The sequence below is a fragment of the Malaya genurostris genome, chromosome 1 (genome assembly GCF_030247185.1).
Source record: "Malaya genurostris strain Urasoe2022 chromosome 1, Malgen_1.1, whole genome shotgun sequence".
NCBI lineage: Eukaryota > Metazoa > Arthropoda > Insecta > Diptera > Culicidae > Malaya > Malaya genurostris.
In genome coordinates this window covers 32,731,790-32,753,668 of record NC_080570.1, presented here as the reverse complement: position 1 = coordinate 32,753,668, position 21,879 = coordinate 32,731,790, and the positions used below count along the sequence as shown (strand labels likewise).

General features: G+C 37.7%; 1 protein-coding gene across 7 annotated transcripts in view; it reads right to left on the bottom strand.

Annotated features, from left to right (window-relative positions):
• Positions 1-21,879, bottom strand: part of LOC131436322 (peripheral plasma membrane protein CASK-like) — a 741,277-nt gene that overhangs the window by 582,026 nt on the left and 137,372 nt on the right. For 6 of the 7 annotated variants that reach the window (XM_058605039.1, XM_058604990.1, XM_058605022.1 and 3 more), the window contains exons 4-6: positions 16,593-16,670; positions 8,287-8,468; positions 2,100-2,159 (exon numbers count right to left, since the gene is read on the bottom strand). In XM_058605039.1, coding sequence (XP_058461022.1) covers positions 2,100-2,159; positions 8,287-8,468; positions 16,593-16,670 — 320 coding nt within the window. The remainder of the gene's footprint in view (positions 1-2,099; positions 2,160-8,286; positions 8,469-16,592; positions 16,671-21,879) is intronic. The other variant, XM_058605005.1, reaches the window with a different exon arrangement.

The following is a 21,879-nucleotide window of genomic DNA, read 5'->3' as shown; positions in this document are numbered from 1 at the left end:
AATGCTCATGTCAGACAAGGCACATTTCACGTTAAATGGATGCGTCAATGAAGCGAAATTGTCGGTTCTATGCAAACGGAAACCCTCAAATAATTGAGCCTGTGTACGACCAAAAAGTTTCAGTTTGGTGTGGTGTGGTGAAACAATGAAAACTGTCGATGGCGATCGTTATTGAGCTAAGATAAATGATTTTGTGATACTCTTTGTTTGTGAAAATGGTTCGAATGACTACTGGTTTCAACAGAACGGTGCAACATGCCATACAGCTCGACTAACAATCGATTTGTTACGATCACCCGATTTGACGAAACCAGACTTATTTTGTGGAGCAATTTGAAATCCAATGTATACGCTGATAAGCCAAGAACCATAGCTTAAATCAAAGACAACATACGACGTGAAATTGCCGCCATATCGACCGATACATTGGCCAAAACGATGGAAAATGCAGACAAAAAGGCATATTTTGTACTCAAGCCCAAAGGTGGCCATTTACGAGATACCATTTTCAAAAAATAGCTGTAACATATCTCCTTGAACTTATATAAACTATAATCGAAATTAAAATAAATAAACATGTTTTTTTTCATACATTTTGTTCAGAAACAAATGTTTCCACTTAGCATGACCCACCCTGTATGACTTTACCAGCTTTCTGTAATTTTCTCGTTTTACTCGATTCGATGGATACCCCAGCGTTACTATTGATAGATTTCGTCGTTATGCTTCAAAGGATGAGATATTAATTCAGTTTGTAATTCCCTGTAATGTAATGACAATAATTTCGATCAAAGGTCAAATGGTAGATTAAAATTATTCAATCCATAGAAAAGCCTATTCATTTATGCTTCCACTGGTGTATGAGTGAAATGCAAATTACGTATCAATGTGCCTGACATAGAATATATGTGTAGCAGTGAGCGCGCGTGAGTTGCTACACAAAAAACAAGCGCTTAGCAACTGGTGACCCAATAGAATAAGTTATTGTGTTATTTTGCATAAAGTTGTTTTTAAAAGAAGCTGCTGTGCGAGCGGACGATTAAATATACTAATCTTAACTTATAATTAATATATAGACAGTGCGGAAATTCGAATGAATTTGATCCAAATCGAATTGTGTCGATTATCGGGGTTGTTAATCGATTAATCGATTAAGCGATCGATTTTACAGCACCCGTAAGGGTGTTAGAAAAAAAATTGTGATTAAATAAGATAAGAATCTGTGCCTCGATTTGAAAACCGTAAACTACTTTTCGCTTCACTCAATTCGTCATCGACGTCTTTAATTCTGCAGCAGAGTGTATAAGATAAAATTAGACATCTAAATTAGCAAATCAAATTCAGCATGTGTAAAGTGAAAGCAATCTAACTGTTCAGTGCCGTTCTGCTTGTACACTGACATGCACGTTTTGATAGAAGTGTCTCTCACTTACACACTTACAAACTCATTCAGACGAATCCAACAGGGAATCAGAATAATACGGCTAAGAACACAAACAACAAACGGTAAAAAAAATGCAAAGTCGAGCACCTGTATAGAAACATCGAACACATGAATACTTGATCCGACAACATTTAAATGGATTTGAATGAAGATTGTGATGATGATGATGACGATGGCACGATGACAGGTGATTGGCACGGGGTAAGCACAAATGAATACAGCAAGTATAAAAGAGATAAACAGGAAACTCAAACAAAAAAAATAACAGAAAATAGAACAAACATCCAACGAACATTGCCAAATCTCGTACCGGGAAGAATTTAGTTTTCGTCTGCTCCGGTACCAGAAATGTTAAGTGTGTAAGAAAAGCTAGCGGGGCATCGTAGCAGGCGATTGCTGCTTTACTTTCAAGTGGAAATTTATCGATGTTTTATTCATTCGTTAAGCGAATTACAATATTTCTGTGATGTGATTGTTGAAAGTGTTAAACAAAAAACAATCAATCGCCCAGCCCGATTGTTGCAAACAGTGAATTACCCACAGCCAAGCGATGACAGGCAAATGAACGTGTTGATGTGTTTTATGTTTTTTTTTGCGCCTCGGAAACAACAGACTATCCAAAAGTGAAATTTATACTTCAGAAAACTTTGCTTACCCTCGCCGTCGGATTTCAGGTAGAGCTTTCCTTGGGGACTCAAGTACGACCGGTGCGGTTCTGGTGGTTGCGGTTTGTGTTTAGTTTTGTTAATTTGCATTTCATGAGTTCGTTTGTATTGTTTTATTTCATTTTTGTTTTTGAGATGGTCCAGTTGGTTGGCGAAACAAGAGAGCGCAAGAGAAAGAGGATAGAGAGAAAAAAAGATAGAATGAGAAAGAAAAAATACAGTATGTATCACACGGAAATGAGGCTGCAGTTTGGCGAAAGACTCACTCGACTCGAGTGGTTTATAGTCGACTTCGGCATCAAGAGAATCTGCTCAAAGTCTCGACACTATCAAACAATCTTAATTGACAATGTTTGTACTCGTCTTCAGTATGGCAAACCATCAATTTCACACGGATGATTGATTGGACTCAAGACTGTACTTTGTACTAAAATGGTGTCCAAGACATAGTTGTAGGAAATCGAGTAAAAATATACTTAAAAATGTTCCAATGGGAAGTCCTACCCCACCCGCCGTATAACCCAAACGTTGTTCCTTCCGATTACGATTTGCAGCATGGTCTAGCCGACCAGTACTTCTCCTATCATTTATGATGAAGTCAAAAAATGGATTGCGGCGAAACCGGTCGATTTTTTTAAAAAAGGTTTCCATGAATTTCCAGGAAGATGGGAAAAAGTAGTGGTTAGCGATGGACAATGCTTCGAATATTAATTCTGCAACCTTTTTTTTGTCAAAGTTTTAATTTTGAAAAAACGGCACGAACATATTTAAACCCATAATACTTATGAAATTCATTGAATTTAGAATGTTTTCCGTCATTTTCAAATAACGAGCTTATTTTCCTGAAAGAATTTTATTTTAAGCTTTCATGCAATAAACGCCTGCAGTTTTTGTAAACTGAGGTCTTTTTAATGCAGTTTTTTACATAGCTTGTTTTACGCGGATTTTCGAAGTTACGCGCTTTTTTGGCGCCAATTTTTTGTCTTAGAGATGCATGAAACGTCGAGACCAGGTATTATCCCGATATACGTGAATTTAACAAATGTAGTTTACAAATCTCAGAAATTTTTTTTCGGTCGCAAATTTTTCAACATTAGTTTAGAAAAGTGGTTTCCAAACTATAAAAAACTGGGCTTATAAATTTAAACAATTCATTTCACCAATATACTCACAAACTTTGAAAATAAAAAAAAGGTTTACATATTTTGTGAATAATATTCACAAATTTGTTTTATAAAACAAATTCTACAACTTAAAATAATAAATTTTGCAAATTTAAAACTTTAGTTCTCATATTTTACTAACTCAGCTTTGTTGTACAAATTCGGTTTAACAAATTGACTAATTTTACAAATTAAGATAACAAATATTGAAAATGAAAGTTAGTTCTCACATTTTCCTAACACATTTCACTAATTTAGGTAACAGATTTCACAAGTTTAGTTCACATTTTTTTTTAAATATTTAAGCAGCTTCTGAAAACTGAAAGTCGCAGTATTTCGGCAAATTTTGCATATTGAACAAATTTTACTAATTTTTTGATATTCTTAAAAGTTTTTGCAAGGTTTTCAAACTTTGGCTCAGTTACAAATATTGGCAAATTTTACAAATGTCAGTAAATATAAACAAATTTCGTACATATGACAAATTTAGTTCACAAATTTTGCAAATTTGGGTCTTATCACATATTTTGGGAATTTCTACAAAATTTTAGCAAATCACACGTTATGACAAACCTTTCAAATTAGTCAAGATGTAATTTTACAAACTTAAAAAAACTACATATGTTGAAAATCCTGAAAATTTGCAAAATTTGGAAAATTCTTCAAATAATTTTGCAAATTGAATGATTCTGCATATCTTACGAAACATATGACAAATACTGAAAGTCATGGATATCAGCATTTCGATAAGTTTTACAAATTTAGTTTGAAATTCTAACAATTTTTTTATAGTTTTGTTTTTATTATAAAGGTTTAAACCTGATGAAAATTTTGTTTTAAAATTTTACAAATCATGCAGTAACAAATAATATAATAAATCGTGAAAATTTAAAACCTTTGGTTCTCATATTTTATAAGCTCACCTTACAAATTCTACTGATTTAGTTTTAAATTTTTAAAAATTTCCATTTTTTATACTTCATTTGGAGATCTCAGACTTTGGATAACTTGTACAATAGATTAGCAAATTTTACTAATTTTTGGATATTCTAAAAAGTTTTGGCCAATTTTGCAAACTTTGGCTTAATTACATAAATCGGCAAATTTTACAAATGTCGGTAAATATTGAAAAATTTCATATATATGACAAATATAGTTTACAAATTTTGGCAAATTTTGTAAGTTTCTGTCTTATTAATTTTTCAAAAATATTTTTTTTTATGCCAGTCTTTCATATTCAGATTGACTTTGCCGGTTACGATTGGGATGATAGATAGCAAGGAACGGTCACAGTCGAGGTCACCACCAAGATTAATCGTCTAATTTGACCTAAGAAGTGCAGGCTTAAAGAACAAAACCATCTTAATTTAGAGAAGGTGTCTGAAATTCGATTGATCAGAAGCATTAATGCGATAGTACATCCACTTTTTCTCTGATTGTAAACCTGGATTTTTGTATTGCTCTAATTCGAATTCAGTTTTAAGATTCAGCTCCAAAATTTACTATCAAAATTCAATTTCAGAATCCGACTCCAGTTTCATTATTTAGCTTCAAAATCCAGATCAAGAATCGAGTTTCAAAATCCAGATCTAGAACTCAGATTAAGAGTTCAAACCCTGAATCCAGTTCCTGAATTCAAATTTCAACATTCGGTAGATATGGAATAAGGAGTGTATCGATGAGTAGTTAGCAACATTCAAACAGTTATTACTCTGAAATGGCTTAATTTTTTGCAGCGTGTTTTGCGGTGACATGTTTGTTTACATGTCAATAACAGCTACGCAATCGATTGGTTTCGGTACGGCTTATCGTGTCAATGATGAGTCGAATTGATCCAGAAACGCGAAAGAAAATTCTGCACACTTGGTGCTCAGAAAGTGGCGTCACGTACAACGAAATTGCAGAACGGGTGAAAGTGCACCACACCAGTGTCAAAAATATTATCGAGAAATTCGGTAAGACCCTTTCCATGAAGGATTTGCCCCGATCCGGTAGGAAAACGGGTCCCAGCCAGCCCGGCCGGGACTTAAAAGTGGTTGAGTACATCAGGAACAGCTCAACACCAGCATCGGGATGATTCAACGGATCAAAGTTCGGAACTCTCTGAAAACGTACAAGAAACAGAAGGTGCCGAAAAAATCCCTGGTACAGCAAGTTCAGGCCAAAACAAGAGCACGAACCGGATTCTACAGAATAAAGACGGATGCATCCTGATCGACGACGAAACCTACGCCAAGGAAGACTCTCGACCGCTGCCCGGACCGCAATATTATGCGAAATCGGTGTACCAGGACCTGGTCGACGCTGACACCACGGTGACGATGGAAAAGTTTGGGCAGAAAGTGTTGGTCTGGCAAGCAATTTGTACCTGTGGTTTGCGGTCGTCTTCTTTTCTTCACGAAGGGCACAATTAACGCCAAGGTATACGAGGAAGAATGTTTGAAGAAGAGAATGCTGTCACTGTACAGAAAACGTAAGGCTCCTCCTCTCTTCTGGCCGGATTTGGCTTCAGCGCACTACGCCAACTCCGTTCTACAGTGGTTGTCAAAAAATAATGTACAATTCGTGGAAAAGGACATCAACCCATCGAACTGCCCGGATCTTCGGCCAATTGAAAGGTATTGGGCAATTGTCAAGCGGCACTTTCGGAAGGAAGGTACAGTGTCCCAAAACATGCAGGAGTTAAAAAAACTGGACAGCTGCCACCAGGAAAATCACAAAAGTAACTGTGCAGAATTTAATGAAGAATGTCAAGGCCAAAGTGCGAGCGTTTTACAGAAACTCGGATTTTCTTCAATATAATCAGTGAAATGCATAAAAATGTAATTTTTCTACAATATATCGAAAACTGATGTCAAAATATGTTTTTTTTTCGCTTTTTTATTCAATAATCAATGTTGCTAACTACTTTTCGATACACTCATTATTTTTGTGTGAGAATTTATTTATTTTTTTATTTATTGCACGAAATTTATGAACGAAACCGAAGATTGGGTTCTTCTTGAAAAAAAATGATCCGAGTTCTCGAAGCCACTTCTGTTGCGCATGGAAGAAGGAAAATAGCAGCGCCACCTAGGACCAGAGATGCCAGATTTGCAGATTTGGTACATAGTGCTGCAGACAGTTTTTGTTGTGCAGACTTTTGCCGATTTTTGAAAATCGAGGTTTTCGCAGACTTTCGTAAAAATCGACTTTTCGACTTTGTGCTCGCCAAGTCAGTTTAGCGTATCATACTTTAGAGAGAAATTGCAGCCAGCAAGACAAATTTGATGACTGCAGATTTTTTTTTGTTGGAAATACAGACTTTTGCAACCCTGTCGGAAGATATTTGAAATTTTTACCTGTCTTCTCTGCCTAGGACTGTCACTTCTAATCTCCCGCGAAGCGTGTCTGGTTGGGAAACAGTACCGATTTCGCTCTGTGCATCGTAAAACATCCGACAAAAGTGAATGTTTGAGAATTTGAATGTAGTGAAATTGTTTAAAATTTACGAACAAAGCCTGAGCAAATATTTGGACCTGATAACTGAAATCGGATGCTTCAAGAGGGCAATGACCCGAAGACTCGCAGACGCCTCTGTTGCACATGGAGAAAGGAAAATTGTTTCGTCACCTAGGACTTTACTTCCTGATGTCCCGTGAAGCGTGTCTGGTTGGGAAACAGTACCGATGTCGTTCACCGGTCATTTAAATTTTAATTCGGTAAAAGTAAATGTTTAAAGGTACTTCTCAGAGCGCGGAAATGGCCACTTGAAGCTTCATACGCAGAATGTCAGTGCAAATTAATTGTTCCAAATTTACAAACGAAGTCGAGAAGAACCTGATTTGGACTTAATAACAGATATCAATTCTTTCAAGAGAGGACAAGTACCTGAAAGAAGAAAATAGCAGCTTCAACATGAAGAGTGCTGTAACAGGAAACTCAGCTGAACGCTGACTAGGGACTACATTGTGCATAAATTAATTGCGCCGAAGCTTTTTCACTGTAAAGAATAATTGAAATAAATACTTCCATTGCTTTCGAAACCTCTCTGCTTGTGGATCAGACCCTACACGGAAGACGTTGGAATGTAAAACTTCTAAATTGATTCAATTATGCTGCACTGCACTGAAAAGTTGAACCTGCGGTTGTGACACGGAAAACTGTACAACGGCGGGTAAGCCGAGCTTGTTTACTCTAGCAGAATTCCCGGAATTTTACCACTCTTTTGGAAACAGATTTCATCATTTTTTTTCGCCTGTTTTCATCACTCCCCGGAATCACTTTTGAATTGTGTTAAAGGATTAATGCTGATGCTTGTGAGGAAACTCGAACGAAAAATTTGAATAGCTTCGTTTATAAACACATTGCTAATCTCGAGAACGTGATTTCCTTTTTTTTCTTCAATTTCATAAATTCGAGTAATTTTTAATTCAACAGCTCAGACATACAGCTATTTAGTGACACGTGTTTCCGGTAGGACGTAAGACGATGATCCTCTTAATCAAAAAATGATTGTTTTTCTGTATGGTCCTCTCCGGAACGCACCAAGTGCTTCTTATTCGAAATTATTAATTTTAGCTAATGGATATTCGTTGCCAAACCCAAAAGAACCCCGTTTTGACTAGTCATCACCGGATAGCCTTGAACGATGTTGACTACTACAATATTAACAACACGCAATTTAATCTGTTAATGAACGTTCCGCACTTTCCGGCAGTGAAACGTTCCACTCTCGTACCGTTGAAATTTCGCCATTTTGAAACTCCTGAACATTTCTGATCGATAAAAGCAAATCTATGTCCCCCGTTTCCCTCCGACAATGGCACTAACCTGAAAACATCAAACGGCTCTAGGTAGCATTCAAATTTCGAACTGGAGAGCCTTTCCAGCTCAAACCGACAACCCGCACACACATACATACACAGGAAGAAGAATAGCGTCTACTCTACTGTTGGAGAGCAGCAAAAACTTGAATCGTTGAAATTCGTAAACGAAAGAAGAAAAAAATCGTAAGCACCGAAAAACTACTCACCATGCGTCTCCACCGAATCCCGACCGTTTGGCAGCTGCACCGCCGATCCGAAACCGCCCAGTTTGACCGGTGCTGAGTTGTCCGCGGTCGCCAGTAGTGCACACGCCGGCCGTACATCCCGATGGACGATGTCGTTCTCGTGGCAGTAGCGTAGTGCCTCCAAAATCTGTCGCATGTAGTGACTGTCGGTGGTGGTGGCAGCAGCAGCACAGAGAAAGAAAAAAAAAGGAACCACCCACATGTTAACCCACACGGGCGGGCAGGCGTGTACGCGCACGTACAGGTGGGTGGTAATTAACGGATTAGTAAGGATAATCGTTTTACGGGCAGTGATATAGGACAAACATCGGGGACCACTCGGGGTTCGGGTGGGGACTCTCCGACTCCGACGGCCCCCACGATTTCATAATTTATGATGTGGGAGCAGATTGCGGATTCACGAAATGAGTAATTACTGCTATATAAAGTCTCACCCCATATTAGGATAATCGTTGTTAAAACAGGCGAAACGGATTCGTATAAAGAAGGTCTGCGTCGTTTGATGCTGGTAGCTCGGGATGGAGAAGCATTCGGTTCCCAGGGGAAATCTCGTTTAAGACAAGCTTATTAAAGATTCCATTATATCGAGTTGGTCGAATCAAGGTTAGTGGTTCGAAGCATTTCTATTTAGGACCAAAAAAAATCTATATAAGCCAAGATAATAGAACCACAAAGATGTAAAATTTTAAATAATTGGAACTTTATAGAAAAAACACTTTCACACGGCTAACTAGTACGTCTGGATGAACTGGGCTCAAATGATTCTTGGTTCAAATCCCAGCCTAACACATGGGGGTCAATAAGTCCCGAGACTAACAATGGAAACAACAAATTTTTTGAAAATTTTTTTTTTATTCATCAACATAATCAACTTTTAGGGTGATACAATGGTTCCAACGTTTTTCCAATTTTTCAATACCATGTTTATAAAAAAATTTATCTTTCGCTTCAAAATAAGCTTCAGTTTCAGCGATGACCTCCTCATTTGAGCCTAATCTTTTTCCCTGGAGCATTTTTTTAAGATCAGCAAAGAGCCAGTAGTCACTGGGGGCTAAATCTTGCGAGTAAGGGGGGGTGGGGAAGCAGATCAAAGCCCAATTCGTTCAATTTCTGAATCATCGACTCGTTGCTGTTTTTGTTCCATCGAAAGCAATCGCGGCACCCACTTGGAAAAAACCTTTTTCATGCTCAATTTTTCATGAAGGATAGTAAATACACTTCCATATGATATCTGTGTCATCTCAGCAATCTCACGGAGCTTCACTTTACGATCTTTCATTATAATTTTTGTCACTTCACTCTCATTTTCCGGTGTAACGGCTTCCACAGGTCTACCCGAACGTTCCGCGTTATCTGTGTCGGTACGACCACGTTTAAACTCGGCGAACCACCGACAAATCGTTGCTTTTGATAGACAAGAGTCCGGATAATATTTTTCAATCCATTGTTTCGCTTGCACGGTGTTTTTACCCATTAAATTTAATTTTTTTCATTCGTTTGTTTCGAAATGCGTGGACTTTCAGCAGAACAAAGTCGAAAAATTGTTGGTGCACAGAACGCGGACTGTCTCTGAGAAAGATTGCAAAAATGGAAGGACTAAGTGAAAAAGCCGTGCGAAATGCAATCAGGAAGTTCGGTGAGGATAAACCAAAAACGGATCGAAAAAAAGGTCCTGCTAACCCTCACTTGGATAAACGTATACTGAAGGTGTTCGAGCAAAAGAAGGAGGTTTCAGTTCGGAATGTGGGCAAAAAAGTGGGCACTTCGAAGTCGAATGTTCTTTGTGCTAAAGAAAGTTTGTATCTTCGAACCTATAAGAAGCAGAAACAACCAAAACGTAGTCCGAAACAAGAAGCATCGATCAGGCCGAGGGTTCGAAAGCTGTACAATACGATTCTTTCTGGAAATTTGAACTGCATAATCATGGATGACGAAACCTACGTGAAACTCGGTTACAAATCCTTGCCGGGACCACAATATTATACGGTGCGAGAAGGGCATGTGTTAAACCAGTCCGAGACATCGATTGATGTCGAAAAATACGGTAAGAAAGCTATGGTCTGGCAAACAATTTGTAGCTACGGTAAGATTTCGAAACCCTTCATCACCACTGCATCAATGAACAGCGAAATATACATCAAGGAATGTATACAAAAACGAATTCTACCCATTTCTACGAAGCCACAATCCTGTTGTGTTCTGGCTAGATCTTGCTTCTTGCCACTACTTGAAATCAACGGTAGAATGGTATACTACCAAAAATGTCACTTTCGTCCCAAAAGACATGAATCCACCAAATTACCCACAACTTCGACCAATTGAGGAATTTTGGGCATTAACGAAGGCACATCTTAGGAAACATGTCTCGGCAGCCGAAACCATTCAACAGTTCGAAAAAGATTGGAAAAAGTGTCAAAACTTGTCGCCAAGAAGTCTGTACGGAATTTAATGAGGAACGTTCGCAAGAAGGTGCGCCAGCTAGTCTACAATGGCTAAGTAGCAAATGTTGAGAATAATATTCTGTTGTTGTAGTCTAATATTATCAGTATATCGAATAAAATTTGAATATCTACCGCTTGTGAATTATTTACAGCGAAATCAAAGTGCGTTCATACTTTCTGGGACAGTCTTTAGTTCCTGAATTTTATCCGCATCCGGAAATATAGGGTAAATGACTATTCACACATTTCAGTTCCGTGACGGCTCAGTGAAAATGCCTTCAGTGCGTCGTCAGTCAGTCTTGTTTTGTCGGAACCCTTCCGTTCCGTTTCCGTGCATTTTCCGTTCCGGCACAGCAAATGCAGTGAAAATAAAAAAATATCGGTGACGACGAATTTGAGTTTGCCGGACGGACGCTACACTGACGGCGAGCTGCACTGAAACGGCACGGTGCCGGTTAGGTGCGAATGCGCGCATAGAAACGAATGAAATAATATCAGTATCCGTACACGCAGCCCACTTGGGTTCGATTCCCATCCCCGCACATAGGGTCAGAAAATTTTTCTGGCCCTAAGAGACGAATGACCTTAAGGTTAAAACCTCTATAATCGAAACAAAAAAAAAGTATCCGTGCACGGTGTCGTGCCGGCACTGAACCGGATCGGATATGTGTGAATAGTCCTTAAAGTGTGTTGAAAATTTTATACCATCACTGAAAATGGCGAAAATCCGTAAAAAAATTTCTGAATCGACCTCAAATCTTCTCCAATTGATAGTTTCTATTCGGTATTTTGAAACATTTCTCAGACCAAAAGTGTCAGCAATAATACATTTGAACGTGATCATAGGTGAAATATTTATACGGATAACAAAAATAACATATTAAGGAATATATCTTCAATTCGATCCTTAGCCCAATTTTAGACTCGAACGAGCTTAAGATTATTAATATCGGTTAATCCATTAACAAGAAATAAATTCTAACGCGGTAGTAGGTTTTGACGTTTACGTCACCTATGCAGTTATAGCACCGGAACCGTAAGTGACAGCCATTTTGAACTTCAAACCTGTTAAAAGAACCAATAGTTGTTTCCAAACGAGCCTAATTTTATTGCAATCGGTTCAGTCAACTTCTAGAAAACTAAGCACGAAGAAAACAAGGCGTTTTGTCACTTACGTCACTTTTACCTTTAGATCTTTCCAGTAATTTACCTTTGCATCTTTCTAGAGGTTTTACGAATGTTGTTATTTTTGATTAAGAGTCTTGACTAATTCTAGTATTTTGACTCTTTTTTCAACTTGTACACTTTTACCGCATGTGACATTACTTTAGATATTTATACAACTTGCTCTTGTACTTTTCACCAGTTTTACAACGTTTAAACCTTCCTACTGCTACATGCTGATTTTGTTACTTTCAATATTGCTGATATTTACCGGGGTTTTTTAACGCGGATCTTTTTACGCGGACTTCCGGAATTACCCGGTTTTTGAAGCGAATTTTCAGCTATCCGGTTTTTTTTTTGTCTTAGAAATAAATTAAACGTCGAGATCTGGTGTTATCCCGTTTTATTTTAAGTTTTTTGGATTACACAAAATCACAACGTTTCATGCCATTTGGCATAAAAAATCATCAGTTTTGCGTTTTTTTTCTATGCGGATTTCCGAAGTGCGGTGTCAAATTCTCCCAAAGTCGATTTATTCTAAAAAAAATTTTTTTTTTTAAGATTATACCAGATCTGGACGTCTTATGCCTTTCTGGAACACTTAGTAGCTTCAAAGAAACTTTGTCGAACAAAAAAATTAGGTCGCAAAGTCGATTTCATAAAAAAGAATTTATTGAGATTACACCAGATCTGGATGTTTCATGCATTTCTAAGATATTTGGCATCAAAAAAAAATCTTCAGTTTAGCAGTTTTTTCATGCGAATTTCCCGAGTTACGCGTTTTTTTCGCGGATTTCCGAAGTTACGCGTTTTTGGTTTGTTTTTTTTTTTTCAACCGGTTGTTTACAACTTTTTGCATTATTTGATTATTAATTGCAATTATTTTTTCTGTTTATGTTATTTATGCAACTTTAACTTGTTCTATTTTCTCTATAATTTTTTCTTACTCTTCTGATTTGCATACTTTCGACTAGTTTCTCTTTATTAGTAGTACGACTCATTTTGTTTATTTTGTTAGTTTCGCGATATATGATACTTTTATCTTTCTTTGTACTAATTTTAATAAATTTTAATATTATATTTGTTGTGCTTTTTTTATCAGACTGCTACTTTTACTATTAGGTAAACTATTTCGCGTTTTCTTTTCTCACAGAGAGAGGCTATACAATCACTGTGGAAACCAACTTTTGAACCGAGGCCCGGAACGATTCGACTCAGCTCGACGAATTTAGCAAATGTCTGTATGTGACAAATAATGTCAATCGATTTTCTCAGAGGTGGCTGAACCAATTTTCGCAAACTCAGATTCAAACGAACGATCGCTGTTGAATTTTATCCCGATCCGACTTCCGGTTCCGGAATTACAAGCAAATCTGTGAGAAAAAGCATAGTCAATTTTGTCCGAAATTTTTCAGCCGATTTTTACAAACTAAGATGCAAATGAAAGGTCTTGAAATTCTTTAAAAAAAAGTCCGACTTCCGGTATTAAAGTGCGATTAGTAAAAAATTTCAATTTCATGAGTATTTTTTCACTAGCGATGGTGAAATGAGGAGCACATTTTTATAAAATTCACTGGTAAATTCATCTAGTTGGCAGACTTTGTTAGTTGGTGGATATATAAATCTACTTTGGGACTACTAGTGTCTCGTTTCCGATTCCGAACGCACCGGTAATAGTGAAGAAAAGCTCCAAAAACGGAACTCTTTTCGATTTCTCAGCAAACGGTTGAACGTATTTTCACAAAACATGATTCAATTTAAAGCTCTCAGTATTCTAAAAGATACTGTGCAATTTCATTCAAATCCAACTTCCGGTTCCGAAATTGTATGGCGATGAATGTCAATACTTTCAAACCGTGATACAAAATGACAATGCAAAACCGGTACGCATCGGGACGTGGTGGTACGGAAGAAGAAAACGCCACCGCCTAACACACAGCGTGCTTTGTTCAATTTTGTATAGCGTGCGGGGTTGTCACAGTCAAATCTATATTAACTTGACATAACTGTTTACAAATTGAAAAGGTGATGGTAGTTTATACCAAAAAAAAGTTTTTGATTTTATTCTAGTTTGAAAGAAAAAATCTCGACAGAACCGTCTAGTGATGTTTCTAAAAATATAAGTTATATTAGAAAGGTATCATTACACCACTAGGTTGATTAAAAAAGGTATTTCCTCAGCTGTTATGTTTTTACTATTACTGTCAAGTTTGCAATTTTTTGAATTGTATAATTATTAATTGCAGTTTTTTTTTCTGTTTAGGCTATTTATGAAACTTTAGTTCAATTTTCTCTATTGATTTTTCTTACTCTTGTGATTGGCATATTTTCGACTAGTTTTGCTTTATTGGTAGTGGAACACATTTGTCTTAATTTTTGTTAGCTTCACGATACATGACACTTTTTCCTTTCTAGGTGCTAATTTTAATAAATTTTAATATTATGTTTGTTCTTCTTTTGGTAATTAGTCTGCTTTTCTTGACTATTTGACTATTTTTTCTGTTTGTTAAATTTTTCACCACACATATTAATATTTTTGCTAATTAGGTTTTCTTCTGCTGCTTTTGATGTTTTTACTATTTTTGCTACTTTGTTCAGCTTATATTCATTCGATTCAATTATATAAAAATGTCCTCTTCATATAGTTGGACTTATTTGCTGATTTTACAGTGGCGTCTCGTGACCAAATTTACGGGTTTTGTACTGATTATATCAGATGTAACGATTCGTTGTAAGTAAAAAATAAAGATTAAGGAATGGATATTGCTTGTGTTTTTCAATACAAGTAAGGCCATCGTCCAAGTACCATGCGCGCGGGTGGTCTTGAGAAATTTTCGATGGAAAATTTGAAAAATTTGCTAAAACCAAAAATATGCAGAGCTTTGAAAAAGTTTTATCTACCTGCAGGGCCAAACTGACTGAAACATTCGGAGGATTTTCCGAGTGTTATCAAAAATAGCTCCGAAAAATGAGTGTTTTTGTGATGTTTCTCAATTATTACACACATCCAAACTGAAGCGGATTTTCTTCAGATCATTGCAAAATTGATTCCAATTCGTCAAAATGCAACGAAATCGGTTATATGAAATTCGTTGATTTTTCATAACAAGCGTGGAAAGCTTTTCTAAAAATGTGTCTGAATGTAATCCTTGCCGCCAGAAAAAGTTTTATTCGAGAAAAAATTATCATGTCATCGCAATATTTTTCCAAATAATTGTGAAAGATCACAAAAACACTCACTTTTGCCCTAAAAGTTTTTCAAAGGTCTGCATGTTTTTGGTTTTGGCAAATTTTTAAAGATTTCCATCGAAAATTTCCTAAAACTTGGACGATGGCCTTAAATAAAGATATACTTCTGGAAGATATTTTTTTTATTAAACTATTTCGTATCATCGATACAACAGAGAAATTCGGTTCTCTGCATGTCCAACTAATCTGTCAATAATGTCATCGAAAAAAAACCGCTTCGACGTTACAACTGCGAAGCCAAGGAAATCTGTGTTCAAAACACAAATCAGTCTGAGCAAAAAACGTTCAAACGCTCTGTAGAAAACTTTGTTTTCTCAAGCAATTAGAAAACTTTCAGGGCTTTATTGTCAGTCTGTGATTAATTTCAGATATCTGTGAAAATCCGTGTCATTTTTTCAAAATCTGTATAGCATATTCGAATCTGTGGAACACAGATTAATCTGTGATCCTGGAAACTCTAGAGACAGCAATTTGTTTTCAACTGCCATAAGCATAGGCCACTGAAGCTTCTCCTGAAGGTGTGCATACAAGTTCTCACAGAGTCAAACGTGACAGAGGGGACAACCAATCTCAGAGCTGAGCTGAGTAATTCCATCTATTCTTGAATCTGTGCTTTAACTCGTCTAATTGGCTCAAGTGACACGTTCCGCTAGTTAATTAGAGATTTGTGCCTTGAATAATTTGACTTTCATGGGTTCATATTGATAGTTTTGCTGTTTATTAAAGATCATCGATAATCATGAGCATTCTTCAGTCATATTAAACTCATGTTAAACTCCGTTGAAACTTAGTTTCTAATTTTTGATGCTTTATCTCTCAACATAATCGAGAACAAGCAAATAGCAATCCGCTTTCAAAAGCATGTAGGACACACAAAACACTATCAGCAAACGATAGCAGCAAGAAATATCACGATGGAACCGCATATGTTTGCGGTATTCCGGATGCTGATGAATATTCAATCACTTGGTAAGCTTAACAATGTCCACGATTGGGTCAATACTCTAGCTAGCTACTTAGTTCAACCGCAGAAACTGTGCTGTGGTTTTTTTTTGCCTCAGCAGGGTCGTTTAAATTATGCGACGAGTTGTGATTTTTCACAACATGCCGCAGTAGGATCCGAACAAAACCCCAATAATTCTCACTGAAAACCACATCCTAAGTAGTCTCCCTTGACTGTTTTTTTATTTATAGTCGATAACATTATCCGGAATGACTGGCGCTTATCCTAGTTTCGCCGCGCGTCTGCTACGAACCGTAGCAGACCGGAATGAGTCAACTCTCCAGCTGGAAATTCAACTTTCTCCGAACCATCAACAACAAAAAGCACAACGTCACCGGCAAACAACAAAAGCAAGGAAGCAAAAGGAGCAAAAAAAGAACAGAATAGCGCTAAAAACCACGTCCACTTACCACGCCACTGCCTCGCTGTACACAAATCCGGCCACGGCACGTCTGACCACTTCAAAGCATATATCCGATCCTTCCATGCTGCAAGATAGAAAAGAAAAAAACGAGATTGAGTGAAAGGGAGAGAGAAAAAAAAAAGATATAATAAAAATTAACACCAAAACGGTTATAGTTGGTTGGAAAATCAATACCCTTGACTCAAAAGGCACCGAGCGGTACGCGATGGGGAAATCGATGTCCCATTGGAAAAGCCCGAGCTGCTGCTGCTTCTGCTACTATCATCAATCATGAGGCAGCATTTCCATTGATCAGTTTGCTACCTGGGACAATTTTCTGCACGGAGAAAAAATCGCATACTTTTCTGCTCTCCGAATTGAAACTGATATCGCCAAAGTTGGAAAATCATAATGTCAATTTGATTGATATTGAAGAATTCCATTTTGGCTTTTCCAATAACAAAAAAGTCATTATGATAATATTGTTAGAAAAATAATTCATAGCTAGAGGCTAAATCTAATTCCACTAACTGTTTTATGCATTAAATGACGTTATTTTCAATTTTACCATATACATATTTCGTCTCTATCGTTTCGGTCCTACATCTACCGACTCAACTCCAGCTCTTAGTATCTGAAAAAATAGCGACTGGCAGATATTTTCAGGAATTCGGATGCCATCGAGCTCAGCATGATCCACGGTTTCAACGAACTGCTGAACATGGAACCACACAAGAAAAATACTAAAGGGTGTATTCGAAAAAAAATGGCACATGCATATTTGATCCTGAAAATAAAACCGATCATCGGACTTTCTTCAGATTTGCAGGCAAGGTAAAACGGATAATGAGTTATGATTTACAAAATAAGGGTTGTCGTCCATCCCGAATGCCCGTCTACCTTTTCCAATTTATCCCTCAAATTTGCACAACCAATATTTCAAGTGTTTCATTAATTGTTTTTACCCAAGTTAACAGTTCGGCTGAAAAGTTCGTATCGTTTAATAGAAACACACATTTTTTTGCCAAAATTCGTTTTTATTATTCAACACAATTGCCATCAGAGGCGATACAGCGATTATAGCGATCTTCCAACTTTTCGATACCATTTTTGTAGTACGATTTGTCCTTTGCCTCAAAATAGGCCTCAGTTTCAGCGATTATCTCTTTATTGCTTCTAAATTTTTTACCAGCGAGCATTCTCTTGAGGTCTGAGAACAGGAAAAAGTCACTGGGGGCCAAATCTGGAGAATATGGTGGATGAGGGAGCAATTCGAAGCCCAATTCGTTCAATTTCAGCATGGTTTTAATCGACTTGTGACACGGTGCATTGTCTTGATGAAACAAAACGTTTTTCTTCTTCAAATGAGGCCGTTTTTTGGAAATTTCGTCCTTTAAACGCTCTAATAACGCTATATAATAGTCACTGTTGATGGTTTTTCCCTTTTCAAGGTAGTCGATGAAAATTATACCATGCGAATCCCAAAATACAGACGCCATAACCTCACCGGCCGATTGTTGAATCTTTCCACGCTTTAGGTTCGGTTCATCGCGTGCAGTCCACTCAGGCACAAATCTCTAAATATCAAGGGAAACGTGCCATTTGAGCCAATTTGTTCTGGTTCCACTCAGTTGACTGTCGATTGGACTCCGGAGTGAAGTGATGGAGCCATGTTTCGTCCATTGTTATATATCGACGAAAAAAATCGGTTTTATTTCGATATAACAGCTCCAAACACTGCTCAGAATTATCAATTCGTTGTTGTTTTTGATCGATTGTGAGCTCACGCGGCACCCATTTTGCACAAAGCTTTCTCATATCCAAATATTCGTAAATAATATGGCCAACACGTTCCTTTGATATCTTTAGGGTGTCAGCTATCTCGATCAACTTCACTTTACGGTCATTGAAAATCATTTTGTGGATTTTTTTCACGTTTTCATCGGTAACAGCCTCTTTTGGACGTCCACTGCGTTCATCGTCTTCGGTGCTCATATGACCAGTACGAAATTTTGCAAACCACTTACGAATTGTTGCTTCGCCCGGTGCAGAGTCTGGATAACACTTATCAAGCCATTTTTTGGTATCGGCGGCACTTTTTTTCATCAAAAAGTAGTGTTTTATCAACACACGAAATTCCTTTTTTTCCATTTTTTTCACAATAACAAAAGTAGCTTCACTCAAAATGCAATATCTCACAAACTAATAATCAGACAGCTGTCAAATTTATACACGTATCTTTTGAAGGTTGGTACTAACTGAAAATGGTACGGATTTAATTCTAGTGGCGCCCTCTCATAGAAACGATACGAACTTTTCTGCCGATCTGTTACTATCGATTGGAATAGTCTCGAGGCCAGTTTAGATTTTTTGGTTACGTTTTTTGCTTCACCATTTTAAGTGAGGGTATCAAATATTTACCACACTTTACCCTATAATTCCGGAGCCGGATTGGAGTTTTGTATAGGACTGTGGAACCTTCCAGTTAAATCGGTCACGCCATCTCTGAGCGAAGTGAGGAAATAATTTGAAATTGTAATTTTTACACTAATCACTCTTCAATTCCGGAACCGGAAGTCGGATTAAAATGAAATTCAGAAACTTTGTATGAGACAATTATACCTTTCATTTGAATCTAAGTTTGTGCGAATCGGTTGAGCCGTCTCTGTGGAAAGTCAGTTTCACTTATTTTGCACATTTCTGTAATTCTGGAACCGGAAGTCGGATTCGAATTAAATTCAGCAACTTTGTATGGGGCTACAGGACCTTTCATTTGAATCTAATCACAAGCAAATTGGAATCATATGTCGTCCCACCGATGAACTGCTAAAATGCTTGTATTTTGGAATATAACTGTATCTCGTTCGAAAAGAAGCATCAAAGAGTTTCGGAGTACCAGAAGGAAAAAGAAGTGGTCGTAACCAATGGACTGTAAAATGACTGGAAAAGGGGGCGCAACAGTTAAAGAGCATGTGACTTCGAGAAATCGCTAAAAAGTCCAAGATTTACACGAAATTGCTTACCATCGTGATGGATGACGAAATTTACGTCAAGGCCGACTTTGTTTGATGTTCCGAAGGAAGAAGAAATTATCGAAATTTGCAAAGCTGTTCCTGATCTGGCAGGCGATTTGTGGTTGTCGTAAAATAACGCGAACCCTTTATCAATTCGATTTTGTTTTTCGGTGTGCCATTTTTATCGAATACACCCTTTTTCGTTCAACCCATCTATTTCGGTTCGGTTTTACCGGCGTCCGCGGCGCAGCAACCAATCCGTGTTCGGTCGGTGTGCCTCTGGTCAACGCTGTGCGGATCGTTCCAGACGTAATAACGAAGATTGCAACACGTGTTACGTGCCAATTAGGATAGATACCATGACAGAAACATATCGTAATTAGCGGTAAAAGTGGCAAGGATTTAGAAATCACAACGCTACCGTGCTGCTGAATGGGCGGAAAAACCGCCGTTGCCATGGAGATGGAATTGAGTTCGTTTCAAACAAAAACCCGGATGGAAGCAGAGATAGAGCACTTCCCTATAATAGCACATGAAACGTGATTCCATCGAATTCCATCACCCGGTCGGTGGTCGGAAGCCTTGTTTCCATGCATTGAGAGTTCTTTCATTCTAATACGACATGGGTGAGTGTTTATTAGAGACTCTGTACTTGTATATATTTATTTGCAGCATATTACGCAATCCTTTCCAATTAAACGAATCCATTTTTCGCAACACGAAACATCGAAACACCGACAAACGAAAATTGGTTACATTGTTTCTTCGTCTGAAAATTGTATTAACAGTGAATCAAACTCGGAAAACCGCAAAAAAAATGTTGGCATTCCGACGTGGAAAATGCTGCTAAAATAAATGTCGAAATATGAAAGGCTTGGGATCACGTTGAATGGCAGGTCAGATTGTATATATCAGATTAAATTACATAAACTACGAACACAGTTGCCATACCCCCGTTCTTCCAATTAAACACTGGTTCAGGTCAGTGACATTTTGAGTGATCCATTCGATACTGTGAGTAAATTCAAATGCAATTTATTGAGTGCCTCGTGGAAAGCTGCCTGAACTGTACGGAAAAAGCCGAGCAGTATATAAATAATCAGTTTTATTTGCTTAGCACGTCAATAAACTCAGTCAGTCGGCCGCATGCAATCTAAAAGTGGTTTTTTTGCCCGGGCAATTAAACGTACCAGTCAATAGAGACTGCAAAATGAATGAATGCCAGCGCCCTCGGCCCGTTCCCGTTGTTTCTCGCGATATAAGTTCAAAATAAAAAGAAATTAATTCGAATTTAATGCCGTTTCACCGAACATCAATGTTGCGAATTAATTTAATTTGGAAAAGCTTTCAGATTTTCTAGCGATGTTTTGAGCCGCATCTCTCAGGTGGCTCAGTTGGCAGAGCAGTTTCACGGTGAATTTTTTATTCCAGTGACTTACTTTTCCAAATATGCGTTGGAGTAAACTAGTTGTCATACAGTTTCAGAATAAGTTTGTTTCATTCGGCAGAAGCGTAAACAACAATACTGTTTTACAATGAAAATGTAAGATGTTGGGGCAAGTAAAATGTTTTTTTTTGTGGGGAATTGTTCTTTATTATTACAATAGTCATTCGTGAGCACACTCTGACTGAGCGAACGTGTCGGATGTGATTTGCACGGTTCAAAAGTGACAATTTTTAATTTGGCAGACGAAGAACGAGTCGGAGCTCCACCGAAATTTAAAGATGAAGAATTGGAAAAATTGCTCAATAAAAAACCCATCGCAAACGCAAAAAACGAACTTGCACAATTACTCGGAGTTACTCAGCTAGCCATTTTCCAACGTTTAAAAGCAATACGACTGGTCGAGAAGGTAGGCAATTGGGTGCCGTATGAATTGAAGCCAAGGGACGCCGCGAACAACTACTCCAACAACTCCAAAGAAAAAGGTTTTATTACATGGCATTGAGTGGTTACTGGCGATGAAAAGTGGTTCCTTGCGATAATCCAAAATGTCGGGCAACGTCGGGAGACCCCAGTCAAGCATCATAATCGACGGCCGTTCAGAATATTCATGTCTTTCAGGTTATGCTTTGTATATGGTGAAACCAGTTGGGTGTGGTGTCAACGACCATTCCAAGAAAAGCGGCCACAATACACCGATAGACACGACAAAGTAATTTTGCAACATGACAATGCTCGCCCACATTTTGCTCAGTCGGTAAAAATATGCTTAGACGCTCTCAAATGGGAAGTCCTACCCTACTCGCCGTGTATCCCAGACAATGCTCCTTCCGATT